Here is a 27,843-nt window from a genome sequence, read left to right on the forward strand (position 1 = left end):
GAGGGATACTGCAAGGTCTTTTGTTGAATATGTATATTTTGTAAGGTGGTAACTGATGAACGGATGTAGTTGATTTTCATGATGTTTTTTTTTAATTTGCGGTGTTGTAGATGAGAGGACTCACTGCGTACCATGAAATCACTACCAAACATGTAACATTTGTAACTTAAAAAGAGAGGAGAATTAACATACATCATGCACATAAAGACCTAGTTATATTTGCGTAATCCGTTTGACAAGTGGAAATGAAAAAGGGACAAAGTAGAAAGGCCGACAACACTCCTAAAAACGCATCACAAACTGACTGAGGCCAACTTCTTCTTCTGTGGTGCCCATACCTTGACCTGTTCCACGGTTAGTGAGGGTTAGTGTCCTTACCTGAACCTGTTCCCCTGGTAACAGTGTACGTAATCACAGGGTCATTATATATGTATTGGACAGTGCCATTGGTCAAAGGGGGCTTGAAATGTGGTTTATGTGGATACCGTACCTGTTGATATGTGTAGTATACAGAGTCCTTCCTTTCCCCAGTCGCAACTATTACTACTACTACAATAATTGATTTCCAGGTTCTAGGCCTTGCCTCAACGGATTTAAATTGAAAATTGAGCAAGAAGGAAACTGAATCAATGCGTCATTAAGGAACATCCCTTTATTTTCTAAGTGAACACAACCTAAATACAGCAGCTGTGTTGGTTACGTCTGCAGCAAACAAGCCTCTACATGAAGGAGTATGGCAGCTAGAAGTTCTATTTTTTCATTTCTGTCAATCTAAAAAACATTTTCACTTAATTGTGTCACTCATCTTCTACTTAATAACCACCACTCAAACTTGACAAAACAAACTGGAAACAACACTATTTCTTATCTAAGACTTTTTGATTTTGATATATGAATGACATCTGTGCACGCATCAATTTTCGGCCGTTTCCAAAATAGAGTTTTGAACCAATTTGTAAATCATTAAAGAAGATTCAAAACGAGCAAATATGTGATATAGATTTTAAAAAATACATTTCCAACGTATACTAATGCTATATAATGCCAACGTGAATTCTAAGGTCAAAGAAGAAGACGTGATAGAATAAAAATGAAGAATCTATTGTTTGGTATACCATACTCTCATGATTATGAAAGTAGGATAATAAAATTGTAGATTAAGTTACAATTCCTGCCACCCGGGCGCTAAATTTTCCATGTTGACGGTTCCATAGCTGTTCCCATTGCAGCTCCGGACAGTTGAAGTCAGTTCTAACATCCATTGGGACCAGAGGTGCCCTTGCCGCCATGGGGTGGCAGTGGTGGGTCTGGGTCACACTCAACTGTGAGGAAACAGATTGTAGTCAACACAAAGGCTCTGAAATATGTTGGTGGATATAAAAACATCTCACTAATTATAAGAACGTATGATTGTCTTGTTATAAAAAAGAATGCAACACAAGTTACGATTGAAATTATGGAACAAAATGGATACGTTTGCCACCAATGAGGGCTGGTTATGTTGTTGGTTTGTGAATAGCAACAATGGAAAGACTTTTATGACATTTAGTTTGTGATTTTGTCCTGGCCTAGCCTCCATAGCAGGCTCTCTGTGCCTTTTTCGTTTTTTGAGGGGTCATGATACACTTTTTGTTGGCCATTTACATGTACATGTAACTTGATACTTCATTGGACTTTATGACAGTACCTGTTTTCATGGCTATGTTGTCATGACCGCCGTCAGCCGCTGTCTCAGGTGTAGCCTCTCTGCCCCTGCGATTGGGAAGGAGGATCTTCTCCAGCTCCAGGAAGGGAGCCTCCGCCATCATGGAGGCAGCAAAACCACACACAAGGGACATGAAGGAGAAACTCACGAACATGAACCACTGGGGAAAGAAAAGGTACAATGGGACAACGATGAATATCCTTATTAGTCTTACAGTCCAGAGGTGGGTTCATACTACTCTCCAAGCAGAGGTCGAATCGCGCAGATATAGTAGTAGTCGAAAAAATTACACCCGCGCTCTTCCTACAAAAATTACAAATATGAATTACCTGTGTATACATGTATAAATATATTATTCATTCAACAAATAAATGTACTAATGTAAGCACCGTAAATACCCTATAATGAAAAAAAGGAGTTAATTTATGTCAACGTTTACGTTTGCATGCGGTTATCTGAAGAAAATGGCGAGCGTGTGTTTGGTAGTTTGGACAAGTTAGGTCAACTTTATCTCAAATCTCGCCCTGAACTTCTGCTGTTTGAAAGCTGAACTGACTCACGCGCGGTTGTAAGGCTTTTCTAGATCGTGGGACACAAGTGATGGCTCGATTTGACTGAGCCACGACTGATTTTGTTGTGTTTGGTGTGTTGTGTTACTGAACTTACTCTGATCAGCGCGGACAGCGAGTACTACAAAAATGTAGTTTGACTCATTATTAGATCGCATAAAACTGCGGCCGTTTCGCCGTCTCGAGTTCTTCAATGGCACACGAGGAGAGAATCAAAAGAAGGTACCCGACTCCTGGCAGACAGGAAATGTCCCGCGGCGCGCTGGCGGAGCGCGGCAGAAACCCTAAACTCCCGGCGCAGACTTAGCACCTAGGTACAAAACGCCCTGAATGTGTCAAAGTGATTAGATTTAATAGCCTTGTACTATTCCGTTCTGTGGCAGAGGTAGGAAGAGCGCGAGTGTAATTTTTTCGACTACTACTATATCTGCGCGATTCGACCTCTGCTTGGAGAGTATGGGTTTGCCACAACACTATAACGTTAGGTATGTTTTGTTGTACTGCACATTTACACCTAACTCCATTCTAGCAAAGCAGATTGATGTACTTCATTTGAATCTATAATCCTGATAAGTGCCTTACCCAGGTGACGGACGAGTACAACATTGCCCCCTTGTAATCCATGTAGTAGGCCTGTATGATCATGGGATGTATGATGTACGCCGTGTAGGTCAGGCGACTCAAGGGCATCCAGCCGCTCCACGAGAGGAACTCCGAGACGATACCTACATAAGGGTATGTTAAACACTATTTTCACAAACATGTACACTTCCTAGTTTGACAAAACCATTCTTCTAGCAGCCCTTCCACTGGGTCCTAGAAGCTCCATGGTCAACACTTGTAAGTCAGGAGGATTGGGAGCACCAGACGAAATGATTTGCAGATTGAGAACTCTTTATTGCCATCATGGTGTCATGGGCTTGAATGACTGGTTTCCATAGTGAAAGATAATCTTTAGCTCCCATAGGACTGGTTTCATTTTGGTGAAGAATCAATTCGTAGTTATGCGGGAATGTTTCTCAAATCAGACGTCTATAACCATAAGCTCTCGTGCAGGAGGCCCTAACAGCCCACCACAGAAAGATTGTGTAACAAGCTAATTACCTCCGTATCCCACACAGCAGGCGTACACAACCCAAGCAACTCCTGCAGCAAACAAACTTCTTTCAAAAGTTCTCCAGGCAGCATGGCCGAGGAGGTTGGCTTCAGAAGCACCGTATGGGGTGACCAAGGCCACCAGGGCAAAGGCAGTACCAACAAGCCAACCCAACATCATCAGCTTCTGCAATACAGAGTGGTTCATGTTACCACAAACATCTACAGAGAACTTACTGCAATAGTTCTTACAAGAAAGACAAGTTGACCAGCAATTCATACTTAATACCCGGTAAGTGTGCAATAACAGACTGGCAATGCATATTCTTCAGTGACGACTATGTATATATGTTATAATATTGCATGTAGATACATATATGTACATACATACCACCCTAACACATTTCTAAGCATCCCAATCTGAATCTGTGTCAACAGAGGCTGCAATCGGGATCTCTACTGGTCAAATCAGCGATTCTGCCAGATCTCAATCTCTACCCTGACATACAGTTTTATATGTACATGTATATCTTATACACACAATGTATGTTGGTGTAAATAAAAGAACGTAGTGTACGCTATTGTTTGACGACTTATAATCGTACCCTTGTATTAGGAGTGTCCGGGACTTTCCTGTCGGTCCTGAAGAGCAGGTAGCCCAGCAGTATGCCGATGATGTATGGGGCCATCCTGGTGAACGACCATCGGTAGGTCGTGTACCGGTAGATTTGGCCATACACGCTACAGAAAAAAAAGAGCACATTTAATGACATAATCATTATGCTTACTTATTCTTAAACAGTATACTAGTAACGTTTTAATTTGAAAGAGGAACATCTCTCTCTCTCTCTCTCTCTCTGTCTCTCTCTCTCTCTCTCTCTCTCTATATATATATATATATATATATATACTTTTAAGTACGTTAAGTATTTCTCTACACACAGAAACACACACACATACACACACATATATGTGTGTGTGTGTTTGTGTGTGTAGAGAGAGAGAGATAGACCTTGTGTGTGTTGCATATTAAAGATGTTATTTCAAATATTTCCAGTATCTGAAATACTTACTCGACCATGAAATAGTACAAAACTCCATTCAGAAGCCAAGTGGATCCGATCAAAAAACAGGCAACTGCGACTCCAACTTTTGGGTGCCTATTAAAAGAGCACAAGAAGAGGTCGTAAAGATCATTTTCAAGAATCATTACTAATGTAGAAGACATTCCTGGTGAAGGTATCTGCCATGATATTGTGGTGTTGTATTGTTTTATGTTGAAGTTAAGTAAAAAACGAGCCATGAGTCTAATAATAATTAAGTATGTGATAATTGCAGTTTGAGCAATTTTGCACATTGGGTCACTAACCTGTAAAGCACTACGAGCAGCCCTGTAAGTGTTACGTACAGCTGCATGTCCACACCAAGGTACCAGCCATGCAGAAAACACTGTTAAATGGAATAGTAAAGCACCGCATGTTATAATTAAACTGTCATGATGACTTGTTGCAACATTTGCTGCAAGATATTACTTCATATCTGTAAGAGGACTTTGAACAGCTAATCTATCAAAAAGTCTCAGCAAGCCACCTCAGTTTGCTGTATGGTATTATATCAAATGAGAAGTTAGTTAGCACAGGGGTTTAGGGATTCTATAAGAGAAGCCTAGACAATTATTTTAGTTATACATAAAGTTACAAAGTTAACGCAGATCTGACAAATCCTTAAAGTGATGATTGTGAACATGAAAAGAAATACTGGGGGTCCCAAACCTTCAACAATTACTCTCTGCCCCGTAGCACTATCTACCATGCAAACATCACGACCATAGCATATATCCACAACACAAAATATCCAAACCAGAATTGAGACTGTAAGAGACGAAAAGTACTGAAAACATATATATCAACCTTCTTGACAAAGGTAATTATGTGATCTCACCCTTTGTCCGACAAAGTTGTTGATGTAGAGCAGGTTTGCCCACCAGTACTCCCGGCAGACTTGGACAAAACTCATGGCCCAGTTGTCACGGATAGCCCACCACGGTCCAGACCCCATGTACTCAATTAAACACGTGTTAATCATGAGCAGGAAGGCGTACACTGGCGTCAACCTGGGCATACCAACCAACACACGTACTTTAGTACTGAATTCGTGCGTATGCTCTTTTGCGTCTTGCGTGGGGTCTACATAATCAACATCATCATTTACATCAGAAGAGTGTAGACCCCATGCAAGATCCCACGTTAACTGTCCTGCACTCAAATAATGCTCTTAGATGTGTGAACCATAGTCTCCCTAGATAAACTGTCTTACCTCAATTAACAATGATCATTTTTATGTACACCATGGTTTGTTCATGTAAACTGCCCTACCTTAATTAACGGTGTAAGATGTGTAGAACATAGTCTCTCCAGGTAAACCACCCTTCTTCAAGCCACCGCATAAGACATTATAATCTACCCATGTAAACTATCTTACCTGACATAACGGTGTAAGACGTGTAGACCATAGTCTATCCATGTAAACTGTCCTGCCTGAAATAACGGTGTAAGACGTGTAGACCATAGTCTCTCCATGTAAACTGTCCTACCTGAAATAACGGTGTAAGACGTGTAAACCATAGTCACTCCATGTAAACTGCCCGACCTGAAATAACGGTGTAAGACGTGTAGACCATAGTCTCTCCATGTAAACTGTCCTACCTGAAATAACGGTGTAAGACGTGTACACCATAGCCTTTCCATGTAAACTGTCCTACCTTAAATAACGGTGTAAGACATGTAGACCGTAGTCTCTCCATGTAAACTGTCCTACCTGAAATAACGGTGTAAGACGTGTAGACCGTAGTCTCTCCATGTAAACTGTCCTACCTTAAATAACGGTGTAAGACATGTAGACCGTAGTCTCTCCATGTAAACTGTCCACCCGTCTTCTTCATCTGCTTCATGAAGAGGTACGTCACCAGCAAACCACTGGAAGATGAAAATTATTCACTTTTTATTGAAGGTTAGCCAGAAGTCTAGAGAAATGAATAAATCCTTGATCCTGCCCTCATTGCGATTGTAGAGAAAATAGCATTATAATTTTGCAATTGCAACGCAATAAAAAGGACTTGAGTTTCCAGATGCAACTTATGTTGAAACAAAGAACATAACATCACACATGTAGGTGCAATTATGGAGGCTTGAATGTTCAATGTGTTCAGTCAACGTGACATTGATAAAAATGTAGATGCTGCCATTGAAGTGTCATGTTTTTCTGACAAAAAGCAGGTTTTAAGGAGAAGTTATGATGGCGTACGTATACATTTTTTTTTACTATTTGGAGACTTGGGTTAGAGGAATACATACCTGAGCAGAAGGAATGTGTCGACTGCCATGCCATAGTTACCGCGGATGAAGTACCACCACCGCTCTCGATCTTCCACTCTTTCAACCGTGTTAGCTGTAATCAATAACTATTAATTTTTTTTATGCTTTTCGAAACCCTTCACTAGTGCAATCAACCTAAGGCAACTTAGGACTGTTTTCTCCAAACATTTAGAGATACTAGACAACCTACAGCTAGATATGTAAAGGGTATGTGTAGAAGTTCGTTCAGAATTGAACCATCTGCTACCGCACCGAGTGCCTGTTAAAACTTGGCAAGATGTGTTACGCCGAAGGATAGTTATAGGGACTACATAGATCACTTGTTCTTGAAAGTCATTAGCGACATTGTTGCTTGCCTCTATCGATGGGGCTGAAGTTCTCTGAGTGTCCAAAGATGATCCACAGTGCGCTGATAACCCGAATGCCGTGAAGCGCCGGAAGTTGTCCGGGGTGCTGGTACGTGTTGAACACCTTCTTCGTGTTGGAGTACACCGAACAGGACAGACAGAATCGGCCAACTCTAGCTGTCAGATGGACAAACAACGGAGTAAATAATTGAGACTTTTATTCCACGATAAAAAAACTTTCTGTTTACGTTTATAAAGGGATACAAGAAGGTTAAAATAAGGTTTGGGGTCATTTCAGCTTGTACTTGAGAAGGATCAACGTACTGATCGAAAGCTTGTTGGTAAGCGCTTTACTTTGTTTGCTGAAACAGTGTCGAAACCTTTATAAGATGATTACTACCATTCAAATACTTACAGGTGGTAAAAGGTTTCCTTTCCGCGTCACGAAACCAGATGGTGATGAATAACTCATAAGATGTGCTGACTGCGAGAACGCAGAGGAGGATGGCGATAACAGCTCTGTAACACAAGGTAAGTTTGACATTGGCAAAACGTTGTAAACTCAGTCATATGTTACAAGGGGCGCCTAAGCATTTGCACGAACCCTATTAAATGCGTACGAATAAATTATGTGACAAATCACTGAATCTTATGAAAATCACACGAATCACTATGCGAAAACGTACGAAAACCTTAAGTGACACGCACGAATCTTATGTGATACGCACGAACCTTAAGCGATTTGCACGAACCTTATGCAATTCGGCCAGCCACTGCATGGGTCACGTGACAGACGGAGTGGGTTTTCATAAGGTTCGTAAGGTATGTTTTTCACATAGAGATTCGTGCGATTTTCAGAAGATTCGTGCATATAACATAATATTCGTACGAATTTCATAGATTTCGTGCAAATGCTTATACCCGCCTCACATTATATACGATCTTCGGACGTACTTCGCGATCGCAGGAAGGTCGGCTGATTTTAAGATCTTAAGATGGTCTTGCGTATTTTTGGCCCAAAATCTGTTCCTCTCACATATGAGCGAGCCTCGTGCGATCGACGGTGAATAAATCTATGATAATGAACCTCCCATGACCTCTTGCACGCGGACAAGGGAACACAAAACGTTCCTCAAAAAAAGCAAGAGATCAATAAATGTTGCCTATTTTGTTGTCGGAATCGTTTTAACCAATGAATGGAATGCGCGGGCATAATAGAAATGACACAAGAAAGGAAAGTGTGTCACAAAGCCAGCCTACATACTGCCACAGGGGCCACAATGTTAGAATTACCCTCACATTCCCAGAAATTCAATATTTGTAAACAATCGAAAGTCGGGTGAACGTCGCCCGAACGTCGCCCGACTAACGGGCGTTCGCCATCCGATTTGCGTTCGATGATTAATAACTATGTCTGTGCTCGCCTATCGGTCTTCAATCGTTGGATTGACGCAAGACTATTGACCGATGCCCTTGCGAGGTACGCACGATTCGCACGCACGATCTGCGACTCGGTAACGAGCTCTGCGATCTCGGAAATCTACTGCGACTTGTCGCTTATGTTAAGAACATGTTTCCCTGCACCGCGACCGTCGTAAGACTCCTGAAAATTGCCGGCGATCCCTAAAAATCGCAAGATGATCGTGAGAACATCGGACGTCTTACTCACGAAAATGTCATTTAGAGCTCGTAAACTATTCTTCCGATCGAATCGCGGCTAATGTGAAGCGGGTATTAGGAACCCCTGATAAGATCTTAAGGACCTCCAAGGTTCTTGTTGGTATTGGCGCGGTCCTTAAGACGTATAGCTGCATTCTAACTGGTTGTATTTCGGGCTGGTATTGGCGCGTCTATATAGGCATCACGTCCGCGGTCTTGGAATTCGCCCATGAAAATCCCACTAAGTCTTAAGGACCTGTAAGGCTTGGGCTCGAATTGCGCAGCCATAGCCCTTTAGATTTCTCCTAACTGTCAGCAAGTTGTGCACTCATATAACACTGTATACTGAATCAAATTACGTAGACTGATTAGTCAATCTGATACTGACTAAAAGTCATCAAATCAGTCATAATGTATTACAACATTGTGCTTAGTCATCATTTCATTTCATATACATGTATACTACTGACCTTACATACTAGTAGCACGATAGAGACTGCAATGTGACTTCCCAGTGTATGTCTTACGTATTGAGAGACATTTTAGTAAAGTAAAATAAGGGAGACAATTGCTGAAGTATGGGCAAGCTGGTAATGTTAACTCACAGTGATACAATGGCTCCAGTTGAATAAGCCTGCTCCTTCTGACAGTACACGCTGACTGGGAGCCAGGATGGCATCGGCTTCACTCCGAGAAAGCCTTCGGAAGAGAGTAAGTAAACCAACATTATGGTGTACTGTATTCACGATAGATAACATAGATAGATAGATAGATAGATAGATAGATAGATAGATAGATAGATAGATAGATAGATAGATAGATAGATAGATAGATAGATAGATAGATAGATAGATAGATAGATATAGATGCTCGACATCTATTTAGCCTTTCTGAACACTAAGATTTCATAAAGAAGGTAACTTTTGTTGCCAAACGTTTTTTTATTCACACGCTTACATCAGGTCGGGGTTTCATATATTACACAACTTAAAACAACTTAAAACAACTTAACTTGGCTTTTCCATATGCTTTCCACACAACTTCATCATGAACATGATCACAACCATCATATCGAATGGGCAGTTGTAACGCACATCAAACGTTACAACGAAGTTCTCAAAGAACATTCACTTACTCATTCAATAACTTACTTATTCACTCACCCACCCACGTACATAGCTTGGTACAAAGGAGCATACCTGTTTCCGTGAGGTCTTGTATTTCATGGTCACTGCAGGATTCAGGAACGCAGACACCTTGTCTGAAGTTTTCAGCATAATAATACAGGCTCTGGGGGGGGATGGATCATCATAAATCGGCGTTTATCTACCTGCTATTTGACATGTCATACCTTATCACCATGTGCTATAACTACTGCTACAAAATCAACGCAGTTTACCTTCCTTAATGTTGCGTTCACCTTAATGTCCTTACCTCTGGTGTCACAGTTTTTGCCCACGTCACCAGGCAGTACATGGCCTGGATACCTTCCGGCCTGTCCACGGCGTTGTTAGCATCAGCTGTGCACTCTTTGTAGTTTCCGATGTCCAACCGGTTGCCTTGGAATACTCCAGACGGTGTCAGTTTCCCTGTGCTGTCCAGCACTGGGGTGGGTAAAAACGGTCAGTCAACGGATACAGGGGCAGTGTCTTTGGCAAAGGTTTGAAAATGCCTTCGAAAACCCTTCAATATTCCCAAACCTGTTATAACCCACTTTTCGTGGAAGCAAAGGTAAGCAACGAGTAGAGGAAATAAAACAAGACCAATAAGCCAAGGAAAGATACAAAACTGCAGTGGAATACATCAAAGGACATGTTTTTCAATGCCCCTCTGACATATATTTCTACAATAAAACTGAACTGGACTCCTGCAGGTCTAATTTAATTTTTATGTTACTACTACTAAGAGGTACATGGCTATACTACATTGTACATTACAAGGGGTACTAGAGTGGCATGCTACAGCATTTCCGCCTTCATTGTGCAAATAACTGATGTCACTTGATAGTCCGCTAAATGGATCCTTTATTCACTTAATTGCAGTTCATTAAAACGAAACCTAAGCTACCTACCTTGCAAAAACAATGAAAAGCCATCAGCCCCTGCTTCATTTATCATAATCCAAAGTTTCGTACACTACATACTGTCCACCCCAAAGGGATATATGTACATGTTTTACTCAAAATAACGACCATAGCATATCCAAAACACATATCAAAAGCAGATTATGTGCTTCAGTGTTAGAACCCCTAACATTAGGACGTCTTCGAGCTAAAATTGGCAGAACCGTCGTTACTATTAAAGCAGCAGGAGACTTTATGTACATGGAAGTGGTCCAAGTGTGGCCCGAGTCCAAAGAGACGATGTGAGTTTGGAATTCATTATCCTCCTAAACAGGAGCGCATTGGAGGGTTCAAAGGCCTGGACCTCTCTAACAAGTGTCAGTTTACATTCCGATGGCCTGGATGGTCTTTATTACTGAACAAATGCGAAAGACTGAGGCTTTTTTTGTACCGTCAGTACAGTCTGAGGCATTTGTACCATTGCCAATGTTTCGACGGTTGATTATGCAAATATTGACCTCATTTGTGTGAATCACATTAGTCAACATGCCTTGCACTGTTAAGTAGTGTTATTGGTAGTACATGTATGTAGAACTATACAAAACATTGCAGGCTGAAACAGTTTGCATGACGTTACAGTTTGCAACATTTACAGCCATCATTATATATGACCTTTAAGATGTTCATTTGTACATAGTATAGTATTACGTTACAAATATGAAATCATTTAACAATGAGTTTGTGCATATATTTGCAATGAAATACCCACAGCTTCAGTGAGATACCTGTTGCACTACACTGATACAATTTATCATACTTATTGTGATACAAAAAAATCAAACTTGTACTCACTGAGTTGGGCGTACGACTTGGCCAGTGTAGTATCATTATGCACGGTGTAAGTATGGCTGTAACATGTTGGGCTGATCTGACCAGTTGATAAAAGGTTCAGAACACTTGTCCAGTTGATCGGTTTATTCTTCTCCATTTCTGCGAAGTAGGCAGGAAAGTCATCTAAGATTGCCTGAGACTGCTCCGCAGTGGTTTGTGGACAGCCGCACAGCGACAGCACGGCTAGGAGCATAACTCCTGCTGTTCCCTTCATTTTGCTGTCCTCACAGGTATAGTCAGTTCGACGAATGATGTATGCTGTAAGAAATGTTCCGTACTTAATGGCCAACAACAACAAAAAACGAGTCACACGCGAACATATTAAAGTTATCATTCAACTTGAAGGTTTTCTGGTAAATTTCTATCAGTCTGTAGATGTGGTAAGATGTACCTAGCATACAAAATTAGCCGTTAAGCTAAGGGCACAACCCGCCGTACGTGCAAATACGTGCTGTTTACGTGCCATAACATGGGCATTCTTTTGGGATCCGTAAGTGGTAAGTACCGCCTCCGTACGAACTCGTTGGGAATCCGACGGATTTTGGAGCACGCAGACACGCTGTAGAACTTTACGTGCAGGCAAAACTTCGTGTGCCATCGGGCTGCGGATTCGCCCCCCGGTACGTGCCAGTACGGGCGACGCGCCTGCCCTGTACGGCCTGAACGTTTTCAGAAATACGTGGCGGACGTGGCCTCCAAAAAAACGTACGGACAAATTGCACGTACGGTGGGTTGTGCCCTTAGCTTTAGGGAAACACAGACAGACAGGCACACTGCAAACAAGACGATGGTAAAAGAAACTCTACAAGTAGAACACGGAAAAACGGCCTTGTATCTTATTTGATGGAAATGGGGAGCAGGTATTCTAACATGACTGAACTGTTTTATGAGTAACTCATTTTTTTGCTGTTTCTTTTCTCGAACCTAAACTTTTCATACTCTTGAGAGGATGGTGCAATGTGGCTGATGCAATCACTCTGTAAATATTTGAGTTCGCACAGAAAACTTTTGTCAACACAATGCGATAATTCACCTCTCATTGAACCCGACTGCTGCTAGCACACTTGGCAATGACCCAATTAAGGTCAGTGAAGGACATCCAGGGGTTCAGGGTGAAACTTTCTGGTTATGTCTTTTACTATAAGAGTTGCTTGAATAAGTTAGGGCTGTGTGTTAGCCTATAGATGGTTATTTTTGTTTATTGCAACATGAAGGTAATACAGTGGACAGTGGTGCCATACACAAGCAAAATGGCTTATATTCACGGCACCGCTGAACAAAACATGATACATTTGTATAGTACAGAAAACATGTAAACGTGAACGTCAGATGTACAGAGATAGAATAAAAAAGTAAAACAGCTAACATGTTTTGACGGAAAAAAATACAAGTAAATGATACCGGTTTAAATACATAATAGGTCAGTTTTGAAAACGTTTACTTCATTTATTTATCTAAGTATTAATTAGCTATGACATGAATTAGAGTGTTGATCTTAGATTGACAGCTAGTGGGACGTTTGAGTAACAAGTACACAGTAGCACAGTCAGTAGGACCTTCTGAAAGGCTACTTCACTTCAGACTTATTACCCGAAGGTCTCTCGCTTTGTTGTCAGCATTGTCTTTTTCTGAGTGATAACAATTAAGAATAGCGGCAGATCGTTGTACGTTTGCATGTCAGTAGCCGGGATTTTACTTGGCGAGACTAGCGCCCATGAGGGTCCAGGGCCACGCACACACACACAGTACACACACACAGTACACACACACACACACACACACAGTACACACACACACACACACACACACAGTACACACACACACACACACACACACACACACACACACAGTACACACACACACACACACACACAGTACACACACACACACACACAGTACACACACACACACACACACAGTACACACACACACACACACACACACACAGTACACACACATACATGTCCCTCCCTCACAGCGGCCCACCAGTTTCATGGTATAAAATTTTCTTTTTGAGGCGCGCTGCGCTCCGTCCCCGGGCCTTTACCTATTCCAGTATAGTGCGTAATCGGGAAGAACTGCTTATAAACGGTTCCTTTATATTCAAAGATCAAGTGATCTAGTTTTCTAGGATTCCAGCGCCATTGGTGATACAAATCAGTCCACCTTTTAAAAAATCGTTGACATTAAAAAACGGACCTTCGACCGTGGGGGGTTCGTCCAAAGAATATAGAAAAGTGAATAATGGCGGCAGTACTTATTAAGTTTTGTATGGCTCACCTTATGGCAACAGTATTTTCTCCACACTTTATGGCAGTAGTACTTTCTCCAGACTGACTATGGTCTCCCCTCTTCACTATCAGGCACCCGCAAAAGAGGTGGTCCGCCGTTGAACTTGACTTTTATACTGCTGCGTAGGCGCTATATATCAGCCTTGATAGTTGACACAAAAAGGGGTGGCGAACAAGCAGCTGTCAATGATTTATCTTGGCAACGCCTCAGGTGTGAAGGCATTTCAAAGCGTTACTTGCGCTCTGAAAGTATTTTAAGATTTCACAAATAAATGTCAAAGAGAATTGACTTGTCCTGTGGTTGAGACTGTGTGATATTTCGTTATGGCTAGAAGCCGGGAAAACAAAGGTTAACTGCGGATTTTAATGGTAACGGATGAAAATTGATGCATCCGTTATCCATATGCATTTAATCAAATCAACATGGCCTAATCTCGTAAGATGGTACAAAAATAAGACAAAGAAAGTATGATCATATGATTGACTAAGTGGGATCGAGTCCACAGCGTACCGCTACTCTGGCTGTTTTTAGAGTGTTTGGGGCGTTTTGGGCGTTTCTATTTTGTGCTGATTCCTTTATAGAAACCAATGTCTACTTGGAACAATTGTACATGCGTAGTTCAACAACGCTGTTGCCAGGGGGACAGCAACCAGGGAATAGGTCAAATGAGAAAACAAGCCCCGGTTACAAACGTGTAAGTGATCGTGTGTACTGTACGTGACCGGACCTACCGTACGTGCGTGCAGTAAACTTGTCAGGGCCGGAAATGGCCCTGGTGGATGCTTGGATTTCATGTGATAAACCTTTATGAAGGTCTGACTGTTGATCGAAAACTCTTTGAGCACATTGAATAGAATGCATCAACTTGAATGTTTAAGTACCAACCATCTATAAAGAAAAGAGCACAAAATGGAACGCCCGTTATAAATGCCTAATAACACGCCAAAAAAACACAACCAGAGTCAAACCTCTGATCCGGTCATGAAGCAAACACGCCGCCGTAAGACTGTATCGTAATTAATTGTATCATAATTAATAATTGACTGTATCATAATTTATCAAATTCTGCGCATCCTGTTCATAAGATTTTTTTTACTATCGACATAGTTTTTCTGCCAATTGCTGTCGCATTATCACAATTGTACCTTCGTTCGGGACTCACTGATATTGGTGGATACTTAAAGCATGATTTAAGTTCTTGTGTTCTATCCAGTGCACTTATCGAGTTTTCGATCAACACTCAGGCCTTCGCAAAGGTTTATCACATGAAGTCAAAGCATCCGCCAGGGCTATTTACTCCCCCGACAAGTTTACGGTTAGGCTCGGTCACATACAGTGCACGCGATCACCTACACTGCGTTTGTGACCTGTAGGCCTGTGTCCTTATTTCACCTGTTCTCAGGTTGGTGTCCTTACCTGAACTTGTATCTATGTAACTTGGCAACAGCGTGGGTAATCACAGTGTTGTTGAACTACGCTATTGTTCCAAGTGGACATTGATATATGACTTATCTTAACCAGTGACATTGGTTAATGGCAGCAACACTCCGTGTTCTGTCAGCACACAGACAGAACATTATTACCTTTGCCAAGAAGGTTATGTTTTTGGTAGTGTTTGTGTGTATGTGTGTGTATGTGTAGAAGACCAACATAACTCTAGAATACATTATGTCAATGAAGACCTAATTTACATAAATGATCAGAACATTTACTTGACAGCAATTTAACAAAGACTTTTAAGAATCCGTTTTTTCGTGTTGCCATGGCAACGCTTTGTTGAGAGGCATTTTTGACGAAAATCGCTAATTTCAGTTCCAACGAAGGCTTCTGTTTCAAATTTATTTGCTATATTACTGCTATTTTCTTACATGAATACAATTCCATGTAATCTAGAATAACTCTCATAATTCAATATGAGTAGATAATGCTAATTTCATGACGTCATCGGACAAAATACAAAATGGCGGACCCTATTACCTGATCATGAATAACTAGCTTATTATCTCTTAGAATTTGTTACTACCTGGTGTTTTTTCATTACCAAAACATTTAAATGAACGTTTTTAGTCTATTTCCATTGTCAAATACACAAGTATCAACAAATTTCATGTTACTCTATTGCATATTGTGACCTGCAACGTATCTTGATAAAGTGTACAATGTGTTCATAATCTGGTCTGTGTAGCAGTGTTTTAAAGGTAAATGTGTGGTATGTACCTTTATTGAAATGTGGTTAATGTGTTGGTGTCCTATCTGTAGATATGTACAGCATACAGTGTTATTCCTTTCCCTAGCCACAACTGTATTAGTTGGTCTCCAGGTTCTAGACTTCTCCTCTTTGAATTCAAAAGGAAAATTGAGCAAAAATGAGACTGAAAAAGTGAAAAGGAGCAATTCTTTATTTTCTGAAGTTAGCATTATGTCAATAAAGCTGTGTTGGTTATGTATGAAGCAAACAAATCACTACACCTGGGTGAATGCCAGCTATATTTTAGTTAATTAGTAATTTCAATTTTTTTGTCCAAGACAAAAACTAGATATAAATTGCCATTAGTTATGAATTGTGATGTTCACATTTTTCTATTCTATCTATTTATTTATTTCATTGCAAAAAGGATTTTGCTTTAAGATGTAAGTAAACTTGTGTTTGCAATCCTACAAAGACTTCAATTTAGTAACCATAGCGTAGTACTAGTAGGAATAGATTGTACATATGCCTAGGGCTTCACTCCTCAGTATTTGACAAATGGACTATTTGTCTTTTCTGACTGTTTCTGACTAACCCATCCGACATTGCCCATGTGACAGGTGACATTGCCCATATGACAGGTGCCATTGCCCATATGACAGGTGCCATTACCCATGTGACAGGTGCCATTGCCCATATGACAGGTGCCATTGCCCATGTGACAGGTGCCATTGCCCATATGACAGGTGCCATTGCCCATGTGACAGGTGTCATTACCCATGTGACTGTGGACTGTACATTGCTTTTATTACATGTAGTTAACGTTACCCATGTAATTCCTACAGAAACACAAATATATCTTATCACTCCATGTGCCCTATAGACACTATTTAAAAGGCTTTAAAAAGGCTTCAATATGTATGTTAATCTCCAAATCTCTAGTGATATTAGTTATTACTGTGTAATGTTGTCTCTTACAAATGTAGAGTAGGTCCAAGTAAAGTAAAAATAGACGCGTGGACCTGCTTATGCCATTGTACTCGTATTGATTAATGTTGCACCAATACCGTCTGATTTAATGAAATATGACACAAAATGTTGTCATGTTCTAAGCGATAGTCTACTAAGTCATACAATGCGTCAAATGGGGATCACATGACATTGTAAATGATTTTGATAGTTGGGTGATAGAAATGTATCATAGATCAAGTCACAGTTAATGCCACCTGGGCCTAGCCTATAATGGCGTTCCATGTTGACGGTTCCATGACTGTTCCCCTTGCTGTTGCAGACAGGAATGTTGGAGTCAGTTCTAACATCCATTGGGACCAGAGGTGCCCTTGCCGTCATGGGGTGGCAGTGGTGGGTCTGGGTCACACTCAACTGTGAGGAAACAGAATGTCGTCAACACAATGGCTTTTAAATATTTCTAGTAGATTGTAACTCCCTACGAATGCATACTTGTCCTGTTGTGACGAGAAAGAAGACAAGTAACGATACGATTGAAATCATTAAACAACTTGGCAGCGTTTGCCTCGAAGGAGGACAGTCAGGTTACGTACTCGGTTTGTTGGGGAAGACTTTTATGACATTTAGTCTGTGATTTTGTCCTGGCCTAGCCTCCAAAGCAGGCTCTGTAGGCCTTTTCGTTGTTTTTTTGCTCACGATACATTTTTGTTGGCCATTCTTTTTTGTACTGGGTGTTCAGCACAAAGGGTGTTAGGAGCAATAAAAACACGACAAAGTCTCAGAGAGCCTGCTATGGAGGTTAATCCTGGCGTACACATGTGCATTGCACTTTAATGACAGTACCTGTTTTCATGGCTATGTTGTCATGGCCGTCCTCAGCAGTTGTCTCATATTTAGTCTCCCTTCCCCTGCGTTTGGGAAGGAGGATCTTCTCCAGTTCCAGGAAGGGAACCTCCGCCATCATGGAGGCAGCAAAACCACACACAAGGGACATGAAGGAGAAACTCACGAACATGAACCACTGCGGGAACAAAAGAACAATGATACGACGATGGATATCCTTATTAGTCTTACAGTTCAGAAGTGGGTTCATACATAGCTTTGTTATATAAGAAGTGGGTTACCAAACTACATGTACGCCATGTAAATCTGGTTGGTGTGCTTTAATTTCTCTCTGTAAATCGTGATAAGTGTCTTACCCACGTGACGGCTGAGTACAACCATGGGCCCTTGTAATCCATGTAGTAGGCCTGTATGATTATGGGATGGACGAGGTAGGCCGTGTAGGACAGGCGACTTAACGGCAGCCAACCGCTCCACGACAGGAACTCCGAGATGATACCTGCATAAGGGTACCACAGTTACATAAATCACTATTTTAGCACACATGTACACCTAGCTTGATAAAATCATGCTTCTAGCAGCCCCTCCACTGTTCCGGGTCCTTGAGGTTTCATTGTTAACACCTGTAAGTCAGGGGAATTGGGTACACCTTAATCCTGCCAAACGTAATGATTTGCAGACTGAGAACTTTTTATAACCATGATGCTATGGGCTTGAATGACTGGTTTCTATAGTGACAGAGAATTCTTAGCTCCCATTGATTTCATTTGATAAAGAATCATGAGTCGTAGTTCTGTAAATAGGAATATTTCTCTCAAGTTAGACATCTATGGTCATAAGCCCTGTCAGCGAAAGATTGTGTAACACAAGCTACATGTAGTTTACCTCCGTATCCCACACAGCAGGCGTACACAACCCAAGCAACTCCTGCAGCAAACAAACTTCTTTCAAAAGTTCTCCAGGCAGCATGGCCGAGGAGGTTGGCTTCGGGAGCACCGAATGGGAGGTTGGCTTCGGAAGCACCGAATAGGGTGACCAAGGCCACCAGGGCGCAGGTAGTGCCAACAATCCAGCCTAGCAACATCAGCTTCTGCAATATATACAGAGTGATTCATGTTACCACAAGCATCTATGGGGAAATTACTAGAATAGTCAAAAGTTGAAGGTAGAAGAAAGACGAGTCGACCAGCAAATAACCTATAGTGTATGTTCTTGAGTGGTGACTTTGTATGTTATGATATTATACGTGTATATGTTATGTCATAGATACATAGTGTATCACATACAAATTTACCACCCAAACACAATTCTTAGCCTCCTTATCGGAATGTGTGTAAACAGAGGCTCCCATCAGGATCTCTATCGGTAGAATTTGCAATTCTGCTAGATCTCATTCTCCACCCCAACATTTAGTATTATACGTACATTGTATTTTTGTATCATACATGTATGTCAACCTATTGTGTGTATTATAATCGTACCCTTGCATTAGGAGTGTCCGGGACTTTCCTGTCGGTCCTGAAGAGCAGGTAGCCCAGCAGTATGCCGATAAGGTATGAGTCCATCCTGATGAACGACCAAGTCGTGAACCTATAGAAATTCACGCTACAGAAAAAAAGAATCACATGTTGTAACATAATGAGTATCATTGTATCTTGTTTAACAGTAACGTTTGATCTGAAAGAGAAAAATGTTTTATATGTATATAAAGAGAGAGATAGAAAGTTTTGCATATTTGAGATGCTATTTCAAATATCCTAGATACTTACTCGACCAAGAAATAGTGTAAAACTCCATTCAGAAGCCAAGTGGATCCGATCAAAAAACAGGCAACTGCAACTCCAACTTTTGGGTACCTACATGTAAACGGCAGACGAAAAGTTCGTAAAAATCACGCTTTCAAGAATCTGTACTAATGAGTAATGTAAAAGACACTGTGACGTTATGTTGTTTTCATGTTTAAAGCCGTAAGCCGGCCAAGGAGTTTCATAGTGAAAGTTGCAGTTTGAATCAATTTTTACCCCACACTTACCTGTAAAGCACTACGAGCAGCCCTGTAAGTGTTACGTACAGCTGCATGTCCACACCAAGGTACCAGGCATGCGGAAAACACTGAAAAGGTGTATAGTAAAATACTGCTTGTTAGAGTGCTTCTTGCAATATTTACTGCCAACTATTATTTCTATATCTGTAAGCTGACTTTGACTCAGCAAGCCACTATTCAAACGCATATCTAATGATTGTGAATATGAAAGGGTATACTGGGGGATTGGGGTTCCAAACCTTCAACAATTACTCTCTGCCCCATAGAGCTATCTACAACTCAAACATAGCATAACCACAACACAAACTATCAAAGCCAGAACATACGCTGTAGTACTTTAGAAAGTTGCTTGGGGGGCCATCATCATGTTTGTTTTCATCACTTACCATATATCATATGGATCCATCCACAACGTCCTGAGACGAAAAGAACTGAAAACATAACCAACCTTCTTGGTAAATGTAAATATTTGAATCTCACCTTATATCCAACATAGTTGTTGATGTAGAGCAGGTTTGCCCACCAGTACTCCCGGCAGACTTGGACTGTAGACATGGTGAAAGCTATGGTCCAGTTGTCACGGACAGCCCACCACGGTCCAGACCCCATGTACTCCATCAGGCACGTGGAAATCATGAGCAGGAAGGCGAACACTGGCGTCAACCTGGGCATACCAACCAACACACGTACTGAAATACTGAATGCGATCGCGTGGGGTCTACAACAGAATAGATAAACTGTCTTTTACCTCAATTTACAATGATTATTTTGTATGTACACCGTGATTTCTTCATGTAAATTGCCCTACCTGAAGTAACAGTGTATTGCGTGTAAAACATAGTTTTCCCAGATAAATTACCATGCCTCAAGTGTACGATATTTATACCATGGTCTGCCCATGTAAACTGTCCTACTTGGAATAACAGAGTAAGAAGTGTAGACCATAGTCTCTCCATGTAAATTGTCCTGTCCTTTGTAGGTCTTGCAATACCCCTGTCACATTAGGACGACGATTCTGGGGCAATCACCCGAGCATCGCTTATAATAATAACTTTATTGCACAACAATTGTACAAGGTACAAAGTGTGGCTTATATGTAACAGGGACGGTTTTTATTTGAAACATACGCGCAACGCTCTGTCGATCTTAAAAATGGCCGATCTTCCATCGATACGCCCGAAGATCGTCAGATCATGTGACAGGGCCCAGGGGTATAAATCATGGAGACCATAGTCTCTCATTGTAATCTGTCTTACGTGAAATAACGGTGTAAGACGCGTAGACCGTAGTCTTTTCATGTAAACTGTCTTACCTGAAATAACGGTGTAAGATGTGTAGACCGTAGTCTCTCCATGTAAACTGTCCTACCTGAAATAACGGTGCAATACGTGTAGACCGTAGTCTCTCCATGTAAACTGCCCTACCGGAAATAACGGTGTAAGACGTGTAGACCATAGTCTCTCCATGTAAACTATCCTACCTGAAATAACGGTGTAAGACGTGTAGACCGTAGTCTCTCCATGTAAACTGTCCACCTGTCTTCTTCATCTGCTTCATGAAGAGATACGTCACCAACAAACCACTGGAAGATGAAAGTCATACAAGAAGTCTACAGAAATGGATAAATCATTGATATAGCCCCATTGCCATTATAGAGATAGCTTCATAATGATTTTCCAATTGTAGTTAAATAAAGAGTTACGTTTCATGTACAACTTATGTTGTAACAGAAAACAAACATCACACGTGTAAGTGCAATTATAGAGTCTTAAATGTCAGTCAACGTGACATTATTCAAATGTAGAAACTGCCAAGTGTCATGTTCCTCTGACCAAAAGCAGGTGTACGCAATGTATTGAGAAATTTGTTTCTTTCTGGAGACTTGGTTTAGAAGCTAACGTATACATACCTGAGCAGAAGGAATGTGTCGACTGCCATGCCATAGTTAACGCGGATGATCAAGTACCACCACCGCTCTCGATCTTCCACTCTTTCAACCTCGTTAGCTGTAATCAATAACTAGTGATGTTTTAATGCTTTTTGAAACCCATCACTGGTGCAATCAATCAACTTAGGACTGTTTTCTACAAAGCTTTTCAGATACTAGATAATAAACTTACAGCTAGATGATATGTAAAGGTTATGTGTAGACGTTCGTTCAGTGTTGTTTAACCATCTACTGCCGCGCCGAGTGCCTGTTAAAACTGGACAAGATGTAATTGCTAATGTTATAATTCTATTTGGCAAAATATATATCTTTAAAAACCGGGAGACATCGAATCTATCCATCCACATGTTTATTGCCTTCGTTAAATATGTACATAAAATGGAAAAAAATATCGCAACAGCTAAAAACTAAATAAGTCAACATAACAAAAAGAGGGAACACTTATACCTGTTTCTGTAATATCACTACCACAAGTACTTACCTGTCAGTGTATGTGCACCTGTATGTTCTTGTTTAAGTTTTCTTGTATTTCTTTTTTGTTTTGTTTATCTGAATAAAGTTTGAAAAAAATTTTTTTTAAAAAGTGGACAAGATGTGCTACGCCCAAGGGCAGCTATAGGGACCACATCACTTCTTCGTGAAAGGACACATTTTTACTTGCCTTTATCGATGCGGTTAAAGTCGTCTGAGTGTCCAAAAATGATCCACAGTGCGCTGATAACCCGAATGCCGTGAAGCGTCGGAAGTTGTCCGGGGTGCTGGTACGTGTTGAACACCTTCTTCGTGTTGGAGTACACCGAACAGGACAGACAGAACCGACCAACTCTAGCTGTCAGTTAAACAAACAATGAAGTAAGTAATTGAGGTTTTTATTCCAGGATAGAAGAAACTTTCTGTTTACGTTTATAAAGGGATACAAGAAGGTTAAAATAAGGTTTGGGGTCATTTCAACTTGTACTTGAGAAGGATCAGAGTACTGATTGAACGCTTGTTGGTAAGCGCCTTACTTACTTTGCGGAAACAGTGCCGAAACCTTTATAATATGATTACAGTCGCAGTTAAACTATCATTATCATATAGCCAGGCTTTGCTCACTCGGTGGTTTTATTCGAAGGTTATAGCAAAGGATCAGGCGTTATGACACCATATACTCCTCGGGGCGGACCATTAACCCTTAATTAAAAGACACTTACAGGTGGTAAAAGGTTTTCGCTCCTCCTCAGGAAACCGGATTATGATGAACAACTCATAAGATGTGCTGACTGCGAGAACGCAGAGGAGGATGGCGATAACAGCTCTGTGGCATAAGGTAAGCTTGACGTTGGCAAAACGTTGTAAACTCAGTCACATATTACAAGCATTTGCACGAACCCTATGAAATACGTACGAATGTTATGTGACAAATCACTGCGAAAATGCACGAATCTTATGAAAATCAAATGAATCACCATGCGAAAACATGCGAACCTTAAAGCCCCCTTCACACGAGAGCACGAATGAGCCGGAATGCCGTCAGAATGAATTTTTTTCTATTCCTGGCAATTCCTGGCAATTCGTACTGTATTCTAAACATTCTTACTGCATTCCAGATATTCGTCCCCGTTCTTTTGGCCAGCTCGAAAGATTTTGACATGTCAAAAACTGTCGAGGTGCATTCGAAGTGGAGAAATATCGAATAGCATTCCAAGTGGATTCTAAGTGGATTCTAACTATTCTAACTGCAGTCCGACCACATTCTGTGGCATTCCAACATTATTCGAAACATTCTTATCTCATTCGATGAAAAACCGAAACGGCAAGCCATTTCGAATCCTTCCCGAATGTGACCAAAAGAGTATCTGGAATGCAGTACGAATTTCTAGAATACGCTACGAATTCCCAGGAATAGAAAAGAATTTTCATTCTGACGGCATTTTGGCTCATTCCTTCTCGTGTGAAGGGGATATAAGGACCATTTGGTATTCCCACTCGGAATGGCCCCGAATGTGGCACGAATTCTGCAAATACTTCATTCCGGCTGCCGGGTTCTGCTTGATTCCTGCTCGTTCGGTTTCAGTGTGAAGGCCCTATAAGTGACACGCACGAATCTTATATGATACACACGAACCTTAGGCGACTTAAGCATCACGTAATATTCGTGCTTTTCACATAGAGATTCGTGCAATTTTCAAAAGATTCGCTCGTTTTCGCATAGTGATTCGTGCGTATAGCATAATATTCGCACGAATTTATAGAGTTCGTGCGAATGCTTAGGAACCCCTGATAGGACCTACAAGGTTCGGGTTGGTATTGGCGAGGTCCTTAAGACTTATAGCTGCATTCTATGTATTCCGGGCTGGTATTGGCGCGTCTATATAGGCATCACGCCCGCGGTCTTGGAATTCGCCATGAAAATCCCACGGCAGTGGAATACCACTAAGTTAAAAGGACCTGTAAGGCTTGGGCTCGAATTGCGCAGCCATAGCCCTTTAGACTTCTCCTAACTGTCAGCAAGTTGTGCACTCATACTACATATGTATACTGAATCAAGTTAGATAGACTGATTAGTCAATCTGATACTGACTAAAAGTCATCAAATCAGTCATGATGCATTACAACATTGTGCTTAGTCATCATTTCATTTCATATACATGTATGCTACTGACCTTACATACTAGTATCATGATAGAGACTGCAATGTGACTTCCCAATGTATGTCTTACGTATTGTGAGACATTTCAGTAAAGTAGAATGAGGGAGACAATTGCTGAAGTATGGGCAAGTTGGTAATGTTAACTCACAGTGCAACAATGGCTCCAGTTGAATAAGCCTGCTCCTTCTGACAGTACACGCTGACTGGGATCCAGGATGGCATCGGCTTCACTCCGAGAAAGCCTTTGGAAGAGAGTAAGCAAACCAACATTATGGTGTACTGTATCCGTGATAGATAACATAGATAGATAGATCAAACATCAAACGTTACAACGAAGTTCCCAAAGAACACTCACTTATAATGCTCATTCAATCAATCACTTATTTACTCACTCACTTACATAGGTTGGTACAAAAGGAGCATACCTGTCTCCGTGAGGTCTTGTACTTCAGAGTCACTGCAGGATTTAGGAACGCAGACACCTTGTCTGAATTTTTCATCATAATAATAGAGGCTCTGGGGGAAAATGGATAATCATGAATCGGCGTTTATCTACCTGCCGTTTGACATGTCAGACTTTATCACCCTATGAAACTACTGTCACAAAATCAACTCAGTTTACCCTCCTTAATTTTGCGTTCACCTTAATGTCCTTACCTGTGGTATCACTGTTTTTGCCCACGTCACCAGGCAGTACATGGCCTGGATACCTTCCGGCCTGTCCACAGCGTTGTTAGCATCAGTTGTGCACTCTTTGTAGTTTCCGATGTCCAACAGGTTGCCTTGGAATACTCCAGACGGTGTTAGTTTCCCTGTGCTGTCCAGCACTGACCATGGGATGGGTACAAACGGTCAGTGAACAGAAAAAGAGGTAGTTTCTTTGTAAAGGTTTTGAAAGGGCCTTCGAAAATCCTTCACTATTCCCAAATCCGTTATAGCCCAATTTTCTTGGAAGCAGAGGTAAGCGACGAGTAGAGGAAATCAAACAAGACCAATAAGCTAAGGAAAGATACAAAACTGCAGTGGAATACATCAAAGGACATGTTTTTCAATGCCCCTCTGACATATATTTCTACAATAAAACTGAACTGGACTCCTGCAGGTCTAATTCAATTTTTATGTTACTACTACTAAGGGGTACATGACTATACTACATTGTACATTACAAGGGGTACTAGAGTGGCATGTCACAGCATTCCCGCCTTCATTGTGCAAATAACTGATGTCACTTGATAGTCCGCTTTGTCTAAGTTAAATGAAGCTTTATTAAATCTACTTAATTGCAGTTCATTAAAACGAAACCTAAGCTACCTACCTTGCAAAAATAATGAAAAGCCATCGGCCTCTGCTTCATTTGTCACATTCCAAAGTTTCGTACACTACTTACTGTCGACCCCAAAGGGATATATTGTACACGTTTTACTCAAAATAACGACCATAGCATATCCAAAACACATATCAAAATCAGATTAAGTGCTTCAGTGTTAGAACCCCGTGGTCTAACATTAGGACGTCTTTGAGCTTAATTTACATGGAAGTGGTCCAAATTTGGCCCAAGTCCAAGGAGACGATGTGATTTTGGAATGCATTATTAATGTGTTATTGGTAGTATATAGAACTCTACAAAACATTGAAGGCTGAAACAGTTTGAATGACGTTGCAGTTTGCAACATTTACAGCCATCATTAAGAAAGTTTTGGAGGAGGAGGTTGGTTTAAAGGACTATTACTTGCTAGTCGCCATGTTAGATAGAAATGCATGGTCAGACATTGTTGATGGCACCTCATATGAGGACGAACTGAACTGAACTGAATTGTATATGACTTAAGATGTTCACTTGTACATAGTATACGTTACAAATATGAAATAATTTAACAATGAGTTTGTGCATATATGCAATGAAATACCCACAGCTTCATTAAGATACCTGTTGCACTACACTGATACAATTTATTTACTTATTGTGATACAAAATAAAAACAAACTCGTACTCACTGAGTTGGGCGTACGACTTGGCCAGTGTAGTATCATTATGCACGGTGTAAGTATGACTGTAACACGTTGGGCTGAGCTGACCAGTGGATAAAAGGTCCAGAACACTTGTCCAGTTGATCGGTTTATTCTTCTCCATTTCTGCGAAGTAGGCAGGAAAGTCATCCACGATTGCCTGAGACTGTGCCGCAGTAGTTTGTGGACAGCCACACAGCGACAGCACGACTAAGAGCATAACTCCTGCTGTACCCTTCATTTTGCTGTCCTCTCAGGTACAGTCAGCAGACGAACGATGTATGCTGTAAGAAATGTTCAGTCACTCTCAAGGACAACTACAAAATGTTCGCGTGCGACCCGACACCATCTGTTTACCCAGTTTCATTCAATTCTTTTCTGATAATTCCTTTCAGTCGCTGGCAAGACGTGCCTGGCATATGGAATTAACTACGGAAACACAGATAGGCAAACACACTGAAAAAATATCATGTAAATTTGTCGTTCCCGTCGCTGTGGGTTAAATGGCAAACAAAAAAATCGAGTCACAAGCGTACATATTAGAGTCATCATTCAAGATTTTCTGGTAAATTACCGCATGTACAGACTGTGTCAGTCTGTACATGTGGTAAGACGTGACCAGCAGACAAAATTAACCGTTAGGGAAACACAGACAGACAGGCACACTGAAAACAAGGCAGTGGTAAAAGAAACTCTACAAGTAGAACACGGAAAAACGGCCTTGTATTTTATTTGATGGAAATGGGAAGCAGGTATTCTAACATGACTGTACTGCACTGTACTGTTTTATGAGTAACTCATTTTTTGCTGTTTCTTTTCTCGAACCTAAACTTTTCATATTCTTGAGAGGATGATGCAATGTGGCCGATGCAATCACTCTCATAAATATTTGAGTTCGCACAGAAGACTTTTGTCTACATAATGCGATGATTCACCTCTCATTGAATCAAACTATGCACGTGACTATTGATACTAGCACACTTGGCAATGACCCAAGTAAGGTCAGTTAAGGACATTGAGTGGTTCAGGGTGAAACTTTCTGGTTATGTCTTTTACTATAATAGTCGCTTGTAGAAGTTAGGGCTGTGTGTCAGGTGGTGCACTGGATCTGTGTTAGCCTATGGATGGATATATTTTTATTGCAACATAAAAGTAAAACAGTACACAGTGGTGCCGTACACAAGAAAACTGGCTTATATTAACAGCACCGCTGAACAA

The 27,843-nt window shown here is 41.0% G+C and overlaps 2 protein-coding genes across 2 annotated transcripts; both read right to left on the reverse strand.

Annotated features, from left to right (window-relative positions):
* Nucleotides 1–633: 633 nt before the first annotated feature.
* Nucleotides 634–26,913, reverse strand: LOC118423179 (nose resistant to fluoxetine protein 6-like). The gene is made up of 16 exons (XM_035831210.1): nt 26,614–26,913; nt 25,276–25,445; nt 25,044–25,134; nt 24,767–24,860; nt 7,506–7,609; nt 7,100–7,267; nt 6,723–6,816; nt 6,243–6,344; nt 5,311–5,482; nt 4,739–4,818; nt 4,443–4,529; nt 3,975–4,110; nt 3,379–3,556; nt 2,857–2,999; nt 1,688–1,865; nt 634–1,322 (listed from the first exon to the last, which is right to left on the reverse strand). Exons 1-16 carry the CDS (start codon nt 26,864–26,866, stop codon nt 1,252–1,254), a joined length of 2,121 nt encoding a protein of 706 aa, XP_035687103.1. The 5' UTR covers nt 26,867–26,913; the 3' UTR covers nt 634–1,251.
* LOC118423180 (nose resistant to fluoxetine protein 6-like) lies at nt 17,461–22,123 on the reverse strand. Its single transcript, XM_035831211.1, has 10 exons — nt 21,948–22,123; nt 21,519–21,620; nt 20,519–20,702; nt 20,027–20,106; nt 19,764–19,850; nt 19,476–19,599; nt 18,880–19,084; nt 18,351–18,493; nt 17,995–18,172; nt 17,461–17,565 (listed from the first exon to the last, which is right to left on the reverse strand). The coding sequence occupies exons 1-10, from the start codon at nt 21,974–21,976 to the stop codon at nt 17,495–17,497; spliced, it is 1,203 nt and encodes a 400-aa protein (XP_035687104.1). The 5' UTR covers nt 21,977–22,123; the 3' UTR covers nt 17,461–17,494.
* Nucleotides 26,914–27,843: the final 930 nt, after the last annotated feature.

Source organism: Branchiostoma floridae, chromosome 9 (assembly GCF_000003815.2).
Source record: "Branchiostoma floridae strain S238N-H82 chromosome 9, Bfl_VNyyK, whole genome shotgun sequence".
Taxonomy (NCBI): domain Eukaryota; kingdom Metazoa; phylum Chordata; class Leptocardii; order Amphioxiformes; family Branchiostomatidae; genus Branchiostoma; species Branchiostoma floridae.

Bases quoted from the DNA above. Each gene is read 5' to 3' on its own strand.
- LOC118423180 (XM_035831211.1), bottom strand. From the start codon at position 21,976: ATGGCAGTCGACACATTCCTTCTGCTCAG. The intron at 19,600-19,763 runs GTAAGTATCTAG...TTTTTTCTGTAG, and splicing joins TTACACTATTTCTTGGTCGA to CGTGAATTTCTATAGGTTCA. The intron at 18,494-18,879 runs GTAAACTACATG...ACCCTTATGCAG, and splicing joins CTGCTGTGTGGGATACGGAG to GTATCATCTCGGAGTTCCTG.
- LOC118423179 (XM_035831210.1), bottom strand. From the start codon at position 26,866: ATGAAGGGTACAGCAGGAGTTATGCTCTTAGTCGTGCTGTCGCTGTGT. The intron at 25,446-26,613 runs GTGAGTACGAGT...TCCCATGGTCAG, and splicing joins CAAGTCGTACGCCCAACTCA to TGCTGGACAGCACAGGGAAA. The intron at 4,530-4,738 runs GTTAGTGACCCA...CTCTTTTAATAG, and splicing joins CTGCTCGTAGTGCTTTACAG to GCACCCAAAAGTTGGAGTCG.